The 20,991-nt window shown below is 39.7% G+C and overlaps 1 protein-coding gene across 2 annotated transcripts in view; it reads right to left on the minus strand.

The window, feature by feature from the left end:
- Positions 1-4,286: 4,286 nt before the first annotated feature.
- LOC124117565 (putative ammonium transporter 1) overlaps positions 4,287-20,991 on the minus strand; it is a 50,171-nt gene continuing 33,466 nt past the window's right edge. The window contains exons 7-12 of one of the 2 annotated variants that reach the window (XM_048385781.1): positions 20,473-20,611; positions 19,763-19,857; positions 14,165-14,291; positions 11,287-11,403; positions 9,527-9,550; positions 4,287-5,411 (exon numbers count right to left, since the gene is read on the minus strand). In XM_048385781.1, the coding sequence (XP_048241738.1) occupies positions 5,125-5,411; positions 9,527-9,550; positions 11,287-11,403; positions 14,165-14,291; positions 19,763-19,857; positions 20,473-20,611 (789 nt within the window). In that variant the 3' untranslated portion in view covers positions 4,287-5,124. The remainder of the gene's footprint in view (positions 5,412-9,526; positions 9,551-11,286; positions 11,404-14,164; positions 14,292-19,762; positions 19,858-20,472; positions 20,612-20,991) is intronic. The other variant, XM_048385782.1, reaches the window with a different exon arrangement.

Consider the following 20,991-nt stretch of genomic DNA (forward strand, 5'->3'; position numbering starts at 1 on the left):
GGATGCTAGTCTGTCATACAGGCCGTGATGTAGCCTGTGTCACAATCCTTGAATCAAATTATTTCCTCTTTCGCCCTTACTGTAACACTTTTGTCCTAAATGAAGTCTAGATTATCCACATGGTTAGACTGAAACTTCAATCTCACCGGGGCTCCTATTCAATTTAAATTCAGTTGATTGTTTCTATCAAAATAATATTATTTTCAGGGACCAAGCATTAGTCTTTCCATGAAGGATAGTATCCAAATGATCCATGCAAGTCTATAATTGTTTTGCAAGTCTAGATTTCTTCAAAAAGACTATCCATGTTCTTTTCGATCGTATATCGAAAGACTATTAAGCTTTTTATGAAATCTAGAAAGTCTATGTTAGTATAGCGGCTTGCTAGACATATCACTTTCAAATGCTTATCGAATTTATTTTTCAACATGTCAGTGTAGATCTTTTAATATCCTTTCACGCTAAACACATGTACTGATTAATTAAAGTGGTAATACCATGCAGAAAATAACACTTTTTGTAACAAGAGGTTGGGCTTTATTTATTGTAACAAATACATAACTTTTTCCATTCACATGTCCAAATGTATACTTAATATTTTTTCATATATTAAGGTTCTACTTGTGATCTTTATTCGTGCTTTGTAATCTATTTTTCTACAGGAACCTTTTTTGGTGGACCCCAATCGTTACGTAACTCTAGACAGCAATATTCAAGTCATGATTTCATGACCCGTCTAAGATGTGTCAAACCAATGCAGTAAAATGTCTGAATATTGCTGAACGTTGTATGATCGAAGCAGATTAGAAACACACTTAATCATCTACGATCAGTATATATGTAACGCTTTGAGCATAATTTAGGGCGTAGATTTGGCGCATTATAAATATGCACATTATTTGGGTCAACAAAAGAAATGTTTGGCCGAGACGCTAAAACTGCCTTAACCTGTGTTGCAAAACGAACACATTTCTTGAAAGTTTTTTTAACATAAATAAGTAGAAGAATCTCAGCACTTGTACACAGCAGACTTAATTCAAACTTAACTATTGTTTTTAGTTTCAACAAAATCAGTAAATGTGCAATCGTGTCACTGGATTTCTGGTCCATCACTTCATGCTTCATGATATGTTGAATGACTTTCCTGGTGACACGAATGTCTTGCTACAAACAGGTATGTGATATACTGAAAGCCCTTTCCTTTTGACGCGACCTTGTTGCTACATATATGATTCACTGAAAGCCCTTTACTGTTGACACGACCTTGTTGCTACATATATGATATACTGAAATGCCCTTACTGTTGACACGACCTTATAGCTTCATATATGATATACTGAAATGCCCTTACTTTTGACACGACCTTATTGCTACATATATGATATACTGAAATGCCCTTTACTTTTGATACGACCTTGTTGCTACATATATGATATACTGAAATGCCCTTTACTGTTGACACGACCATGTTGCTACATATATGATTCACTGAATGTCCTTCATTGTTGACACGACCTTGTCACATATATGATTCACTGAATGTCTTTTTTTGTTGACACGACCTTATTGTCACATATATGATTCACTGAATGTCTTTTTTTTGTTGACACGAAGTTATTGCTACATATACGATATACTGAAATGCCCTTTACTTTTGATACGACCTTTTTGCTACATATATGATATACTGAAATTTCCTTTACTGTTGACACGACCTTATTGTCGGCAAAACAGTTGAATGCGAACCATACAGGAGCCATAGGGACACTTATCTATCCTTGTGATGATCTACAGCAGATGCAGTACACAACAATCTACATGACACCTATCTGACCTTGTGGTAATCTACAACAGATGCAGTACACAACAATCTACATGACACCTATCTAGCCTTGTGGTGATCTACAACAGATGCAGTACACGACAGTCTACATGGCACCTATCTTGCCTTGTGATTATCTACAACAGATGCAGTACACAACAGTCTACATGACACCTTTCTAGCCTTGTGGTAATCTACAACAGATGCAGTACACAACAGTCTACATGGCACCTATCTTGCCTTGTGGTAATCTACAACTGATGCAGTACAAGACAGTCTACATGATACCTATCTAGCCTTGTGGTGATCTACAACAGATGCAGTACACAGCGGTCTACATGACACCTATCAAGCCTTGTTGTGTTCTACTACAGATGCGGTACACACCGGTCTACATGGCACCTATCTAGCCTTGTGGTAATCTACAACGGATGGAGTACACAACAGGCAACATGGCACCTATCTAGCCTTGTGATATTGATGATGATTAATACATGTTGTATGTATAATTGTAACAATGATTTTAAAAATTCATGAAATTATAGACGTAGATTTGCATGCCATCCAAGCATGTCACAACAAATTAATACCGGTTCAGTCCTATGATGCTTTCAGTGAGGTTTTTGTAATGATATACCTGACAGATGTCCGCGGCAAGCTAGTACATAATGACTTTCGCCAGTTAATGACGCATAGTGGTAACGAAATTCACACATATTAATGTAATAAAAATGGCTAGGCATGTAACATATGGCAATTATTTGACATATTAGGTTTCAGACTTTTATGTCAAACAACCTATTATATTCCCAACTGTATCAAGCAAATTATTTATTTGCTGTGCATCATCAAACATACTATCAATTTTTACTACTAACACAAGAAATGTTGACGTTTGTGTATATTCAACAAAACAAATCATTCATTTCTTCACCATTGCCAACAGACTATTCATTTGGGGCATGTGTCTGAACAGTCTATTCATTTAAATAGTCTTGTCCCCGTCCAACAGAATTGATGCTGCTTTACTGCTGTGTTTCACTAATGTTGTCGGGGGCACGGGTGGCCCAGTCGTCTAAGGCGCCGCGATTCGCTGTGCAGGGTTGCGTCCCTTGGGCACGCCAGAAACCTATGATTGTGGGTTCGAATCCCGGTTCGCCCCGATTATGTTTCTAGGTTTGTCAGCACCATACCCGTGCTCGTGGGTTTCACCGAAGTGGTAAACGTCTGAGACCTGCATCACTTCGGGCTTTCCTCCCGCCGCGATATAACTGGAATAATGTTAAAAGCGGCGTTAAACCCAACTCACTCACTCACTAATGTTGTCATTCATGATCACTATAATTTCAACGATGTCAAATTAAATGTACAAAGAACGCATCTCCTATTCCAGATGAAGAATACTCACAGTGATACCATAACTATTAAAGTTCTAGCAAATAAAGTCCATCTGAAATTCAATATGCACAGTCTTACGATTAATTTGTGTAATTTCATTCTGATTTCTTGGTTGTCCATTACCAAGCCGCACGTTGGTTTCACCAAAATGGTCTAAAACTGCATTCCCTTCGGCCGCAGGCTTTCCTTCCACATGAAGCTTACATATTGGTCAAAAACCCAATTCAATCTTACACTCATTTAGTTCTAGGTTCAATGCCATCGGTATATCTGTCATTACTTGTACTTCTTCTATGCAACTGTTAGTAGCAAAATGTACACAGAGTGGTGTTTTGGCGTATGGGTTGATTTGAAATCATGAAAAAAATTTCTTGAATTAAATGGTGTTTCAAAGAGCGCCATACGACCTCAGTAAAGCTTTAACAAAAAGGGTTATGGCAGACATGTGGAGGACATTTCCAAATTTGACGCATCAATGACCAAAATGATGTCCGATGCAATTCCCTATTTTGACTTGTACCATACGTTCCCGTGTTTATTTTTCAGGTAAACAATTGACTTGCCTTTGCATGTGTTTGTGACGGTGCCACTGGTGGGGCAGGAAACGCTCACCTTTTCGCGAACACCTGGTAGCATTACTATTTGGTAGTGATTCATAAACACATGCTCATGATATAGTCGGAATCGTACAATCGACAATCGACTCGAGATTCCTATTGGATATGAAAAGGGTTTTGTCGTTTTATTTAAAAACTGAAGCAGGATCCTGAACCTCTTTCGTGATCAACGTTGGAGTTGTCACTTCCTGCTGTGATTCTAACGCTTGTAAACATGGGTGTACACATCTATCAGGTAAGGTAAAATAGATTGAGTCATCCTGCTTTACAGTCATCAATCATAAACTGTCAAAATAACATACATATGGATGTGTTGTAAGATACAAGGAACCTTAGAAGACCCCAATGATTCAAGTTTAACATTTATGTTAGGATTATATTATCATGCATCGTGGATATTTCAATGATCTAAGTTGAACATCAGCGTCAGTAAAACAAACATTGTAAGGAACTGTCGATATTTCAATGATCTGAACATTAGTTTATTGGAAAACAAATATTTGAAAGCACTGTGGATATTCCCATGATCTATGTTAAACATTAGTTTTATGGGAAAATACATATTGTAAGTCACTGTGGATATCCCATGATCTATGTTAAACATCAGTTACAGAGGAAAATGAATATTGTAAGGCACTGTGGATATCTCATGATCTATGTTAGTCATCAGTTACAGAGGAAAACAAATATTGTAAGGCACTGTGGATATCCCACGATCTATGTTAAACATCAGTTACAGAGGAAAACGAATATTGTAAGGCACTGTGGATATCTCATGATCTATGTTAAACATCAGTTACAGAGGAAAACAAATATTGTAAGGCACTGTGGATATCTCATGATCTATGTTAAACATCAGTTACAGAGGAAAACAAATATTGTAAGGCACTAAGGATATTTCCCAGTTGAACATCAGCGTAAGGAAAATATTTTCATGATCGTTGACCATTAGTGTTAGTGTCACACGTGGAAAGATACCAATTGCAAACAGTCGAAGCTGTTTATCGCCACAGGTGTTAATGTTAAATGCCTATCACGGCTTGATCAGAGTTCTTGACGAGTATGGCGCAGGTTTGAAACATAGTATCAAACGATTTCGAAAACACTTCGCGGGTTAAATAACCACGCAGTTGGAAAGCATCATTTGTGTTCCTTCTGACAAAACCTTGGTGTTACGGGATATGTCAGCTGATGTCATCGCAAGATAGCTACCAAGTGTTCAAGGAGCCGAGATATGTCATGACGTTCAGTGTGTTTTTGATGGGTCAGCATCTTTCTTGGCTCTCTTTACATGGCAGTGACGACAGAATTCTCAGTGACGGGATGCGCCTGAGTGACGCTGCCGTTGCTGGCGTGGTTGTTTTTGGCACGTTGTGTATAGTAGGAGGCGGCGGGGCTGAGAAAGTGTCCAGGTGGGGCCTTGGTCTGACGATGTGCGTTGTTTAAAAAGCCCTCCTTGGAATGCTGCTCAACCTTGAGGCCACGGCCATCGTTCATGACTTGCACTTCCAGGCTGTCGTAGCCGACCGCGTGGTTCTCGCTTTCAAAGCCTCTGTTGAGGAGTCCGGGAACGACTGGAAGAGATGGAAAGTGAAGATAGGTTACTTGAGTATGTGATGAAGCAAATAAATGAGGTTTCAGACGTAGGCAGCAACATGATCGAAGTTCGGAGGAATGTTTTGACGTGAAACGGTGAGAGTACAAACACAAGGGATGGCTGTATAGTTAGTTAAACACATACATTGGCACTACCACAGTCACACATATATTATACACACATACATATGTACACACATAAATACTGTCACTTACACACATAGATATGTGCACACATAAATACTGTCACTTACACATATAGATATGTATACACATAAATACTGTCACTTACACACATAGATATGTGCACACATAAATAATGTCACTTACACATATAGATATGTGCACACATAAATACTGTCACTTACACACATAGATATGTGCACACATAAATACTGTCACTTACACATATAGATATGTACACACATAAATACTGTCACTTCCACACATACATATGTACACACATAAATACTGTCACTTACACATATAGATATGTACACACATAAATACTGTCACTTCCACACATACATATGTACACACATAAATACTGTCACTTCCACACATAGATATGTGCACACATAAATACTGTCACTTACACATATAGATATGTGCACACATAAATACTGTCACTTACACATATAGATATGTGCACACATAAATACTGTCACTTACACATATAGATATGAATTCACATATGAGCACTGTCACTGACACAAACATGTATACGTTACAGTAAAATGTGTACAATCCGCCAATGTGTAAAATGTGATTCACTCAAGCAATCTACAAAATGCCTGTCATTTTACAAATGGACTGAAACATAAGTCGATATATATTAAAAATTGACTAAAAATTGAGAATATCGTTTTCAGTCACTGGGTGTTGAAATTCATCATCAAAATGTTTGGGATTCGTTATCATAATAAAATAAATGAACAGATGTTTCAGGCCATTTGTAAAATAACTGAAACAGTTTGACATTGCCTCAGCGGACATGGTCAGTCATTTAACACATGGACTGTAACATGTATACAGTTGTGGAGGGGACAATATAAGCATCTTATTGTTTGGTTAAGACACATGTAACATATGCTGCAGATATCTTTTCATTGCTTTTGTGACAAATACGTTCAAAGATGAGTTCTGCATGGACATCAACTTAAATAAGTCATACATATTGATATATACATGTACAAGTCATGCTCTTTTCTTCTCAACATTATGTTTCAAAATTATAATCATTTAAATGCCACATTAATATGTATTAGTATTCCGTTCTTGTTATTCTCATCCCAACTCTGCAAACAGAAGCTGCTATTTAACAGCATACACGACGAAATGTTTGCACGAAATATGATAAAATCGAAATTTTCTTTCGGTATTTTGTTCCAAAACAATAAGCTGCTGAATCGAATAAATATGTTCTGAACGACCACGATTCTATTTTGTCTATTTTTATCTTAATCCGATATGTACTTGTCGTCTAAATTGAAAACTCTATTCTAAAGTGTCAGTTAAATTCATTACACAAATTCAAAAACGATACTGGAAGTAACATCAGTGTCAAGAATAAATTATACATTAACGTTCATAACCAACGTCCCCTCGATCGCGATCCGGTCGCGACAAGCGTGCGATCCCATGGCGGCTGGTCATAGCTATGATCGCGGTCGGACTGCGAACGGAACACGACAAAGGGGATGTTAGTTTAGAAGAACATAGATTTACTGAGATACTGGTACTTGTCAGTAAGAAACTTGAAATATATGGAGTGTAGGTATGTATCGCGGATACACACATAGGATAGGTGCAGTAGAAAAGCGACATGTAATTACTTGTGAGTCGCGCAGGATACACACAGCAACGAGAACACATTAACAAGCTTTTATTCAAAACACTGGAGATTCGAAAACGATTGCCAGCCAATGTGTACAAAACAGGGAATACATGTACACAGAGAACACAGCATGATACACATAACATAGGTACAATAAGATTTTAGTCTAAGTAATAAATACTTTGATGCATACGTTAAGGTATGTGTATACAAACAATCACATTTCGCCATTTTTCAGTTCCCACAGTGGCAATCACCCGTGTATCGTCACAACCATTAGGCCACATACAGAGTACTGTTTCTCGTCACTTATAAAAATATGTAAAATGAGTAGGTAGGTCGAATTTAAATTATGTTGTATTGACCCAAATCCATAACACAACACCCCAACCCATAAAACAGTAAGCTCCTAAATCGCAAAAATCCCGGACGACATTGGCGGACGTTATTGTGGATTTCGTAAAAAATGCAACCTCGGAATGTAAAATAAAAGCCTAAAAAGAAGAAAAGGAACCGAATTTAGTAAGCGTCCCCCCTCTCCAAACAACAACACAGAAACACAAAACTAAATAAAACACACACAATAACCTCTTTAAAGTAGGGTAGATATGTGTTGGTTAGTGATGCGGGCTTTGAAGTGTTTGTGTCTCTACTGACTGATATCTGTCTGTCCCAATAGGTTCAGTATTGCTGTAAAAGGTATTTAAAAGCAATTATCTTGATGACTAGCAGAGTTATATGTACATGTGAATTTCGTAGCAATATCTCTATGCTACAGTAGTCTTAATTTGCACAATGTTTCTCTAGCACAATCCACTCTCGATTTCTCCACCTTGGATGCATCCAGAGGTATAAACGTGCACGGGAATACGCAGCAATGCTCCGCTCTATCCATGTCTAAAGATGAGGGATGTTCATTGACTCTTAAAGTTGCATCAAACAATATAAGTCGTGACAGTCATGGAAGTTCCACCGGAAACGCTCCTTGGCATTGACGGTCCTGCGCAGATGCAATGTACACGTAATTTCGAAGTGAAGCCATTTAAGTCAAAATTGAACCTGAAGAGAAATATGTCTGAATAGAGTAAAATGTCACAACTTTAACACTTCCGAACATGTTCATTAACTACTAGGTCAGGTCTGAATTTCAATTTGCTTCATATGAAGATATTCGTTCATTGTGACATTTTAATGTGCGGCCATGCAGTGTAAGTGTAGAACATTGGACAGAAGGAAAAACAGTTTGAAGCCAAGTGTACACTGAAGCATTGTGAAAAGAGACAGCTATTGTTTAGTACAACAACCGAATAACATGGTTTGGAATGAAAGGGCAGACACAATGTTAGTGTAGGGGGATAAGTAGTCAACGCTTGATTTAGATATATTGACAAGTTAGTGTCTGAATTCCTATAATTGGGCCGGGTTGCAAGCCAAGAATCGCTTAGTTGAAGCAAATAAATCGCTCATCCCGGGGTCTGCAGCAGCTCGAAGCGCCTGCGTACGCTTCCAAAATGGCGGCGCAACTACCGCTTGGTTGCCTTGCCCTAATGAAGAACGTAATAGAAGAGGCTCGATGACGAACTGATGAAACTTATGACTACTTTGAAGATGTGGATCAGACTGAGAATGACGGGGTATTAGCTCCCTTTGCTCATTTCCCAGTTGATCCAGTCAAAAATTTCTTGTGCCGATGTCAAGCTCAGCCGCCATTTTTGTTTGAGAACGAAGCGACCTTAGTCAGCGATTAGTATCATTGCAAGGGGCTGAAAGTTGTAAGGCAAATCGCTGTACTTCGCTTGCAAGCGATTGGCGTTTGCAACGCACCACTGATCTTAAAACGTTTAAGTTGCGTCCCTTAGGCGTGTCAGGATCCAATAACCATATGTTCGAATCCGAGAGTAAACCTGGTTTTGATCCTTGGTTTGTCAGCACCATAATCGTGGTGTTTTACCAAAGAGTAAACGTAAAAAATTGCCTCACTTCAGGCTTCCATCACATATTATGAAGCGCCATGACATAACTAAATCTGAAATATTGTACAAAATGCCGTTAAAATCACTACTCACTTTGAAGCAACTACAAGCTGCAAACATGTTTAAATCTGAGTATAGGGGTTAACGAAGATTTATAGGAATATTATCTGAAAAATAAATATAGGAATGACATAAATATTATATAATTTTTGCGTTTTGATGTGTGAGCAAGCACATACACGTGCACAAATGTGTGCATGATGATTATAGCGTCATTTCCTACCTTGCTTTTCGGTCCCACCTTCCGCTACAAACAAATCATTATGGACGCATCAACCATATACCCCAGCATGCAATATACCAAAACTAAACTCTAAGTGCAAAAAAAGCAGGACGGTAAGAACTGAATACACTGAAACCCCGTTAATCCGTCCTCGAAAAATAGTCCAGATCAACAAATGTAAAAAAAATACAATATTCATTAAAAAAAGTTACCCAAACCAAAAATAACAATACCCGTGAAGATTCCGGGGTACATATAGGTCTTCAGCAACCCATGCTTGCCGTAAAAGGTGACTGTGCTTGTCGTAAAAGGCGACTAATTATAACGGGATCGGGTGGTCAGGCTCGCTGACTTGGTTGATGCATGTCATCGATCCCAATTGTGTGGATCGATGCTCATATCAATCACTGGATTGTCTGGTCCAGACTCGATTATTTTACAGACCGCCGTCATATAGCTGGAATATTGCTGAGTGCGGCGTTAAACAACAAACCAAACAACCAACCAACCAAAAATAACAATAGCCTGATTAACAAATGAAAACAAATAGCGAGCTATGTAATGCTTGTTTGTAACGCAAAACCGACAAAACTAACATCAGGAAAAAGTGTTGTTATACTTTGTATCGCTCAAAATAAACAGACATATCGCCAGATATAATGCATGCATATCGGGTATGGTACAAATTTGTACCACATATTTAGGTTGTCGTCTATTGGCTGAAACATTAAGCTCGCAGTAGAACCAGAGCCCACTTGTACAAAACGATCTTAGTGCTACGACTATTGTAAGGCTATGTTAAAGTATGGGAGTTACGATCATCTTAGCCCTAAGATCGCTTTGCGCAAGTGGGCCCAGATTTTGAAGTTAATTTGTTTTGTATGTACATTGATGTTCCGAAAAGATGCGGAATGTGGAGTTAACTGGGTTCGGATTAACGAGGTTTCATTGTAAATACTAGTACCCAAGATGCACAAAACATTAAATGAAACTAACATAGAAACATTCGATTCTCGAGTAAAATATCATGCAAGCCATTTTGGATGTAATGATAGAATTTTAACAATCATAGACATTAGAAACATGTCATACAATGGACCCCATAGGACACTAACCAAACGGGAGTACAAATCATATAAACATATCACAAAGAATAATATACCTTCAGAGTATACTTATGAAAAAGTTGAATTAAAAATGTCATTGATGATACATATATTATATTCCTTAACTTTATTCTATCTACGGATTGGTATCGGGAAAATTAGGAAATTAGAAGAATGACTTTAGTATCATTACCCATAATATTGATACATAGACATTCAAGGGAAACTACAATCATCTCAAAGTAATATTTGTATCCAACCATAAATACATGCACAGGTATGATTCAATTTATATAATACTTTGTCCAGAAGACAAAATATCAGAGTAGCTGCATCTTTTGTCATATAAGTACAAGTGCGTTAATACAATTCAATCTGCGATCTTTACCATATACATAAACATAAATTATATAAATATACATGTACATAAATTCGGTGCACACATAACTGGTCTTTAATAGACATTAAGTTGGAAGAACACCATGAAACGTCGTTACAAAAACAAAGAAGTTCTTATTCCTAAACATATCGGATTTAGTGATTCAATGAGTCTAAGCATTTATCTAGATACTACAGGGAAGGGCGACGAGCAAACAGGCAAGGAGGTTCTATCTAGGCCTAGTTGGTGTACAGAGTGTGTTTGAGGATACATACCTTGCTGGATCTCTGACAGTCTTCCGTCCTCCAACACCTGCAGGATGTGTTCCACCCAGCCATGACCGTAAGATTCCATGGGGTAAGCCGGCTCGCCGTGCTTGGGGATGTCCAGACCTGCAACACAACCGGGGCAACTTGCAACATTTGCAATAGTGTGTAGACACAGCTTGTAACATATGTAAGAATATGTAGGCACAACTTGTAACATGTGAAGGAGAGTGTAGGTACAACTTGTAACAGGTGTAAGAATATGTAGGCACAACTTGTAACATGTGAAGGAGAGCGTAGGTACAACTTGTAACAGGTGTAAGAGAGTGTAGGTACAACTTGTAGCATATGTAAGAGAGTGTAGGTACAACTTGTAACAGGTGTAAGAGAGTGTAGGTACAACTTGTAGCATATGTAAGAGAGTGTAGGTACAACTTGTAACAGGTGTAAGAGAGTGTAGGTACAACTTGTAGCATATGTAAGAGAGTGTAGGTACAACTTGTAACAGGTGTAAGAGAGTGTAGGTACGACTAGTAGCATATGTAAGAGAGTGAAGGTACAACTTGTAGCATATGTAAGAGAGTGTAGGTACAACTTGTAAGATATGCAAGAGAGTTTATGTATAACTTGTAAGATATGTAAGGGAGTGTAGGTACAACTTGTAACATATGTGAGAGAGTGTAGGTACAACTTGTAACATATGTGAGAGAGTGTAGGTACAACTTGTAACATATGTAAGACTATGTAGGCACAACTTGTAACATGTGAAAGAGGGTGTAGGTACAACGTGTAGCATATGTAAGAGAGTGTAGGTACAACTTGTAAGATGTGCAAGAGAGTGTATGTATAACTTGTAAGATAAGCAAGAGAGTGTAGGTACAACGTGTAGCATATGCAAGAGAGTGTAGATACAACTTGTAACATATGTAAGAGAGTGTAGGTACTACGTGTAGTTTATTTAAGAGAGTGTAGGTACAACGTGTAGCATATGTAAGAGAGTGTAGGTACAACTTGTAACATATGTAAGAGAGTGTAGGTACAACTTGTAAGATATGTAAGGGAGTGTAGGTACAACTTGTAACATATGTGAGAGAGCGTAGGTACAACTTGTAACATATGTAAGAGAGCGTAGGTACAACTTGTAACATATGTAAGAATATGTAGGCACAACTTGTAACATGTGAAAGAGGGTGTAGGTACAACGTGTAGCATATGTAAGAGAGTGAAGGTAAAATTTGTAAGATATGTAAGAGAGTGTATGTATAACTTGTAAGATAAGCAAGAGAGTGTAGGTACAACGTGTAGCATATGTAAGAGAGTGTAGGTACAACTTGTAACAGGTGTAAGAGAGTGTAGGTACAACTTGTAACATATGTAAGAGAGTGTAGGTACAACTTGTAGTTTATGTTAGACAGTGTAGGTACAACGTATAGCATATGTAAGAGAGTGTAGGTACAACTTGTAACATATGTAAGAGAGTGTAGGTACAACGTGTAGCATATGTAAGAGAGTGTAGGTACAACGTGTAGCATATGTAAGAGAGTGTAGGTGCAACGTGTAGCATATTGAAGAGAGTGTAGGTACAACGTGTAGCATATGTAAGAGAGTGTAGGTACAACATGTAGCATATGTAAGAGAGTGTAGGTGCAACGTGTAGCATATGTAAGAGAGTGTAGGTATACTTGTAACATATGTAAGAGAGTGTAGGTATAACTTGTAGCATATGTAAGAGAGTGTAGACACAACTTGTAAGATATGTAAGAGAGTGTAGGTCCAACTTGTAACATGTGTAAGAGAATGTGTAGGTACAATTTGTAAGCTATCTAAGAGTATGTAGGCTTTTTTACATTTGTAAGAGAATGTAGGTAAACTTGTAATACTTGTAAGCGTGTGTATGTTCAATTTGTAACATATGTTATAGTGCATAGGCTCAGCTTGTAACATATGTAACATTATGTAGGCATAACTTCTAACATTTAAAATAGTATATATAAAATGACCCACAGAACAAATATATATTACCAGTGTGCTCTGGTTATCGTTTACTCGACCTGACACGACACCATACGAGTGAGTGAGTGAGTGAGTGAGTGAGTGAGTGAGTGAGTGAGTGAGTGAGTGAGTGAGTGAGTGAGTGAGTGAGTGAGTGAGTGAGTGAGTGAGTGAGTGAGTGAGTGAGTGAGTGAGTGAGTGAGTGAGTGAGTGAGTGAGTGAGTGAGTGAGTGAGTGAGTGAGTGAGTGAGTGAGTGAGTGAGTGAGTGAGTGAGTGAGTGAGTGAGTGAGTGAGTGAGTGAGTGAGTGAGTGAGTGAGTGAGTGAGTGAGTGAGTGAGTGAGTGAGTGAGTGAGTGAGTGAGTGAGTGAGTGAGTGAGTGAGTGAGTGAGTGAGTGAGTGAGTGAGTGAGTGAGTGAGTGAGTGAGTGAGTGAGTGAGTGAGTGAGTGAGTGAGTGAGTGAGTGAGTGAGTGAGTGAGTGAGTGAGTGAGTGAGTGAGTGAGTGAGTGAGTGAGTGCGTGCGTGCGTGCGTGCGTGCGTGCGTGCGTGCGTGCGTGCGTGCGTGCGTGCGTGCGTGCGTGCGTGCGTGCGTGCGTGCGTGCGTGAGTGAGTGAGTGAGTGAGTGAGTGAGTGAGTGAGTGAGTGAGAGAGTGGGGTTTTGTCCATCACTTTTATCACGCTATGATAGGATTATGTCGGAAAAAAATGATGCAGGTCTTATACGTTTCCACAAGTGAAACCAACGAGCACGGGCATGATACTGACAAACGGAACCAGTGCGAAATCTGGGTTTTAAACCCATGGTAATAGGATTCTGGCATATCTAAGGGACACAACTTAACACAGTGAATTGCGTCGCCTTAGACCACTGTCCTCTATGTCCAATTGCACCTACCTTTCCTCTCCAGATCCTCGGGAACTCGGAGGATGCCTATTAGTCGGAGACATCCGAACATAAGTAGACACAGGGCTGCTGACCACCCAGCTATAGACACCACGCCCGTCAACTGCCATGCAAGACGCTGAAACAACAGTTGATGAGGATGAGGATCTTCTGGAATTGCAGTCAATTTCCAGTTTAATAGTTTCGAATAAAATGGGACATCTGACAAAGAACTGAGACGTTCCACAACACCCCGTATGTTTTATATCAACAGAGTTTGTTTGTATGTTTTTTAGAACACACTGAACCACTTCAAGTACAGTAACTTTGTGTTTAGGGATTACCTGATGAGGTAGGTTGAAACGATAGAACTTTAACATGTTTAAAAAACTATATTCTTAAAGTCAGCAAAGTAAAACGTTACTAAAGGTAGGGTCGCACAAACTAACGGCATCTGTATGCCTGTAAAACATCAGTTCAGCCTGAAAACTTCAAAATATTCTTTAATTCAATCATTTTCCAGTGTAAAAGAAACTTTCAGGTTGCATGCTTACAGCTGAAGTCAAAATTCAAATTGCTGCAAACACAATTACCGACGACACACACATATACTTATAGTAACTGATGACCATTATTCAACCTTAGCTGCAACTACATTCCTCATCTGCAACAAAGCATAACACATAGTTCCTATGCATACTACTTTCGGTTTCCCCATGGCAACAAAGCATAACACATAGTACCTATGCATACTACTTTCGGTTTCTCCATGGCAACAAAGCATAACACATAGTTCCTATGCATACTACTTTCGGTTTCCCCATGGCAACACAGCATACACATAGTTCCTATGCATACTACTTTCGGTTTCCCCATGGCAACAAAGCATAACGCATAGTTCCTATGCATACTACTTTCGGTTTCCCCATGGCAACACAGCATACACATAGTTCCTATGCATACTACTTTCGGTTTCCCCATGGCAACACAGCATAACACAGTTCCTATGCATACTACTTTCGGTTTCCCCATGGCAACAGTGTATAACAGACTGCCATATATGCACAAGAAGTAATTTTCCTTTGCAGCAACAAGACCATTTCCTTGTCAGCAACAAGACCAAACAAATCTGCTGTGCACGCAGAATATTTTTGTCATGTGGCACTATGTATTCCACAGCGACTGTATATGTACACAGTGTAAGTTTCAATATCTGCAACTAAGTATAACCCAGCTCATGCCACATGCCCCTCTTTGACTCTGTGTGACTCTCGTTAACTCTGTGAACGCTGTATGACTCTCTATATGACTCTGTATGAGACTCTTTAACGTCTATGACTCTCGATGATACCCCATGACTTTCTTTTATGCTCTCTACATGTCAATATGACTTTCGATGACGCTCTGTGACCCTCTATGATTCTCTTTGAAACCCCTATACTCTCTATGACGTTCTGTACTCCCTTGTGACACAATGACTCTCTTTAAATCCCTATACTCTCTATGACGCTCTGTACTCCCTTGTGACACAATGACTCTCTTTGAAACCCCTATACTCTCTATGACGCTCTGTACTCCCTTGTGACACAATAACTCTCTTTGAAACCCCTATACTCTCTATGACGCTCTGTACTCCCTTGTGACACAATGACTCTCTTTGAAACCCCTATACTCTCTATGACGCTCTGTACTCCCTTGTGACACAATGACTCTCTTTGAAACCCCTATACTCTCTATGACGCTCTGTAATCCCTTGTGACACAATAACTCTCTTTGACACCCCTATACTCTCTATGACGCTCTGTACTCCCTTGTGACACAATGACTCTCTTTAAATCCCTATACTCTCTATGACGCTCTGTAATCCCTTGTGACACAATAGCTCTCTTTGACACCCCTATACTCTCTATGACGCTCTGTACTCCCTTGTGACACAATGACTCTCTTTGAAACCCCTATACTCTCTATGACGCTCTGTAATCCCTTGTGACACAATAACTCTCTTTGACACCCCTATACTCTCTATGACGCTCTGTACTCCCTTGTGACACAATGACTCTCTTTGAAACCCCTATACTCTCTATGACGCTCTGTAATCCCTTGTGACACAATAACTCTCCTTGAAACCCCTATACTCTCTATGACGCTCTGTACTCCCTTGTGACACAATGACTCTCTTTGAAACCCCTATACTCTCTATGACGCTCTGTAATCCCTTGTGACACAATAACTCTCTTTGACACCCCTATACTCTCCATGACGCTCTGTACTCCCTTGTGACACAATGACTCTCTTTAAATCCCTATACTCTCTATGACGCTCTGTACTCCCTTGTGACACAATGACTCTCTTTGAAACCCCTATACTCTCTATGACGCTCTGTAATCCCTTGTGACACAATAACTCTCTTTGAAACCCCTATACTCTCTATGACGCTCTGTACTCCCTTGTGACACAATAACTCTCTTTGAAACCCCTATACTCTCTATGACGCTCTGTACTCCCTTGTGACACAATAACTCTCTTTGAAACCCCTATACTCTCTATGACGCTCTGTACTCCCTTGTGACACAATGACTCTCTTTGAAACCCCTATACTCTCTATGACGCTCTGTACTCCCTTGTGACACAATGACTCTCTTTGAAACCCCTATACTCTCTATGACGCTCTGTAATCCCTTGTGACACAATAACTCTCTTTGACACCCCTATACTCTCTTTGACGCTCTGTACTCCCTTGTGACACAATGACTCTCTTTAAATCCCTATACTCTCTATGACGCTCTGTAATCCCTTGTGACACAATAGCTCTCTTTGAAACCCCTATACTCTCTATGACGCTCTGTACTCCCTTGTGACACAATGACTCTCTTTGAAACCCCTATACTCTCTATGACGCTCTGTAATCCCTTGTGACACAATAACTCTCTTTGACACCCCTATACTCTCTATGACGCTCTGTACTCCCTTGTGACACAATAACTCTCTTTGAAACCCCTATACTCTCTATGACGCTCTGTACTCCCTTGTGACACAATAACTCTCCTTGAAACCCCTATACTCTCTATGACGCTCTGTACTCCCTTGTGACACAATGACTCTCCTTGAAACCCCTATACTCTCTATGACGCTCTGTACTCCCTTGTGACACAATAACTCTCTTTGACACCCCTATACTCTCCATGACGCTCTGTACTCCCTTGTGACACAATGACTCTCTTTAAATCCCTATACTCTCTATGACGCTCTGTACTCCCTTGTGACACAATGACTCTCTTTGAAACCCCTATACTCTCTATGACGCTCTGTACTCCCTTGTGACACAATGACTCTCTTTGAAACCCCTATACTCTCTATGACGCTCTGTACTCCCTTGTGACACAATAACTCTCTTTGAAACCCCTATACTCTCTATGACGCTCTGTACTCCCTTGTGACACAATAACTCTCTTTGAAACCCCTATACTCTCTATGACGCTCTGTACTCCCTTGTGACACAATAACTCTCTTTGAAACCCCTATACTCTCTATGACGCTCTGTACTCCCTTGTGACACAATGACTCTCTTTGAAACCCCTATACTCTCTATGACGCTCTGTACTCCCTTGTGACACAATGACTCTCTTTGAAACCCCTATACTCTCTATGACGCTCTGTACTCCCTTGTGACACAATGACTCTCTTTGAAACCCCTATACTCTCTATGACGCTCTGTACTCCCTTGTGACACAATAACTCTCTTTGAAACCCCTATACTCTCTATGACGCTCTGTACTCCCTTGTGACACAATGACTCTCTTTGAAACCCCTATACTCTCTATGACGCTCTGTACTCCCTTGTGACACAATGACTCTCTTTGAAACCCCTATACTCTCTATGACGCTCTGTACTCCCTTGTGACACAATGACTCTCTTTGACACCCCTTTACTCTCTATGACAGCTAATACGCACAAGTACGTTTCCTCATCTGCAGCAATGAATACCACAGCTAATATGCACAAGTAAGTTTCCTCATCTGCAGCAATGTATACCACAGCTAATATGCACAAGTACGTTTCCTCATCTGCAGCAATGTACACAACAGCTAATATACACAAGTACGTTTCCTCATCTGCAGCAATGTACACAACAGCTAATATACACAAGTACGTTTCCCCATCTGCAGCAATGTATACCACAGCTAATATACACAAGTACGTTTCCCCATCTGCAGCAATGTATACCACAGCTAATATGCACAAGCACGTTTCCTCATCTGCAGCAATGTATACCACAGCTAATATACACAAGTACGTTTCCTCATCTGCAGCAATGTATACCACAGCTAATATACACAAGTACGTTTCCACATCTGCAGCAATGTATACCACAGCTAATATGCACAAGCACGTTTCCTCATCTGCAGCAATGTATACCACAGCTAATATGCACAAGTACGTTTCCTCATCTGCAGCAATGTATACCACAGCTAATATACACAAGTACGTTTCCTCATCTGCAGCAATGTATACCACAGGTAGTATGCACAAGCACGTTTCCTCATCTGCAGCAATGTACACCACAGGTAGTATGCACAAGCACGTTTCCTCATCTGCAGCAATGTATACCACAGCTAATATACACAAGTACGTTTCCTCATCTGCAGCAATGTATACCACAGGTAGTATGCACAAGCACGTTTCCTCATCTGCAGCAATGTATACCACAGCTAATATACACAAGTACGTTTCCTCATCTGCAGCAATGTATACCACAGCTAATATACACAAGTACGTTTCCTCATCTGCAGCAATGTATACCACAGCTAATATGCACAAGTACGTTTCCTCATCTGCAGCAATGTATACCACAGCTAATATACACAAGTACGTTTCCTCATCTGCAGCAATGTATACCACAGCTAATATACACAAGTACGTTTCCTCATCTGCAGCAATGTATACCACAGCTAATATACACAAGTACGTTTCCTCATCTGCAGCAATGTATACCACAGGTAGTATGGACAAGTAAGTTTCCTAATCCGCAACAATGCATACCACAGCCAGTATGCACGGGTGAGTTGCCTTTATCCGCAACAATGTATTACATAGCTGAACCTTTGAAGTTTAAACATATGTATTATTTTCAGTATTGAAGTCACTCCAACCATACACCTTCTTACAATAATAATGTATATAATTCAAATGCCTCAGTGCAGACTGAGAGGAATCTGAAACAATTTAGCAACATGATGTATGTTTGCAACTGTCCTTCACACAATAATTTTCTGTCATGTTGTGTTTTGCGAAGAGAAACCTTTTAAATGTTTCATTTTTAGGATTTCAACATACTTTGGTGTCAATATTTATGACATAAGTCATCTAGGTGCATCACTGTGCTTTAAATAACTTGGATTTTCGAATTAGTTTTAGCAATAGTGATCTGAACCACGTGATAATGATATATCTGGTCGTTAATGATCTGACAAGGTATAGTTTGTTCAGATTCCCCGACACAGGATTTCACACTTCAAAACGTTTCAGGGCGCTGAAGGGAAACCTTAACTCAAAAGTGCACACGGATTTCAGTTCGGGCGAGCCAAACATATGAAAATGATCCAACTTACCAATCCTGATTGCGTATCCCATGCAAACAGGATCCCGTCATTTTTCTTCAAGAAGGAGACAGCGATAACGCCCCAAAGACCACCTCCAAAATGAACTGTGAACGGGCAAAGGTAGAAACCTATTATTTAAGAACGACTAAAGAGACGTAAATATAATAATTTATAGAATACTCGTTTCTAATAAGGCACTGAATAAAGTCTTACTTAGTGCGTGGTGAGAAACATACAGACTATGACGTTGTTACGGCTTTCTATGAAGCTCTGTGACTGAATGATGCCCTCTGATCATCTATGACTCTATGATACCACAAGACTCTATGACGCTCTGTGACTCTCTATGACACCATGGCGCTCTATGACTCTCCATGACGCTATGTGACGCTCCATGGCGCTCAGTGACCATCTATGACTCTCTGTGAGACTGTGACCCTCTCTGACTCTCTACGATACTCAAAGACTCTCTTTGACGCTCTGTACTCTCTATGACACTCTTTGACTCTCCTTGATGCTCTGTTAAGATTTATAATTGTATATTAATGATTATGAGACCCTACCACGCTGTATGACTATTCATGATTTGTTTTTACTCCCTTTGATTCAAAGTGACATCTTTGTGACGTTGCATGACTGTGCGTGACACTCAACGACTGAATGTGATGCTGAGCGTCGAAGCTTTATGATTGTGTGACAGAGCTACGATGTTTTCTCACCCGCTGTAGCGTCGAGCGGGTCATCTACCTTCAGCTTCAGCATGATGGTTGACCACACCTTAAAGGAGATGGCGGCAAAGAAGCCTACAACCGCGGCTCCCCAGGGGTAGTACACGTTGCATCCGGCACATGCTGCTACCTGCATAATAATAATAATAATAATAATAATAATAATAATAATAATAATAACTTTGATGTTTGATGTTGATTGTTCCATTCCACGGCTGATGTTGTAGGGAAAGATTCAAAACCAACAGATTAAGTTTTCATCTGGAAACACGAGGTAGGTTATTTCACAGGATCCGACATTACGGGATGGTTGATTGTATGAGCAGTACAATGTGGACAAAAACAGCATGTGATTGATCTCGCACCAATATGCAATTCATTGAATCAATACAATGTACGTTTCTGCTCATAGCTACTAACCTCTTTACAGAAAAATCACTTCTCCCCGAGTGCAGCAGTAGTTTCGCAAAAGCTTCGCGCTAATACCAATGTGCAGTTGTTGAGCTACAG

This window comes from Haliotis rufescens, unplaced genomic scaffold (assembly GCF_023055435.1).
Source record: "Haliotis rufescens isolate VD_foot unplaced genomic scaffold, xgHalRufe1.0.p SCAF_6, whole genome shotgun sequence".
NCBI classification, from domain to species: domain Eukaryota; kingdom Metazoa; phylum Mollusca; class Gastropoda; order Lepetellida; family Haliotidae; genus Haliotis; species Haliotis rufescens.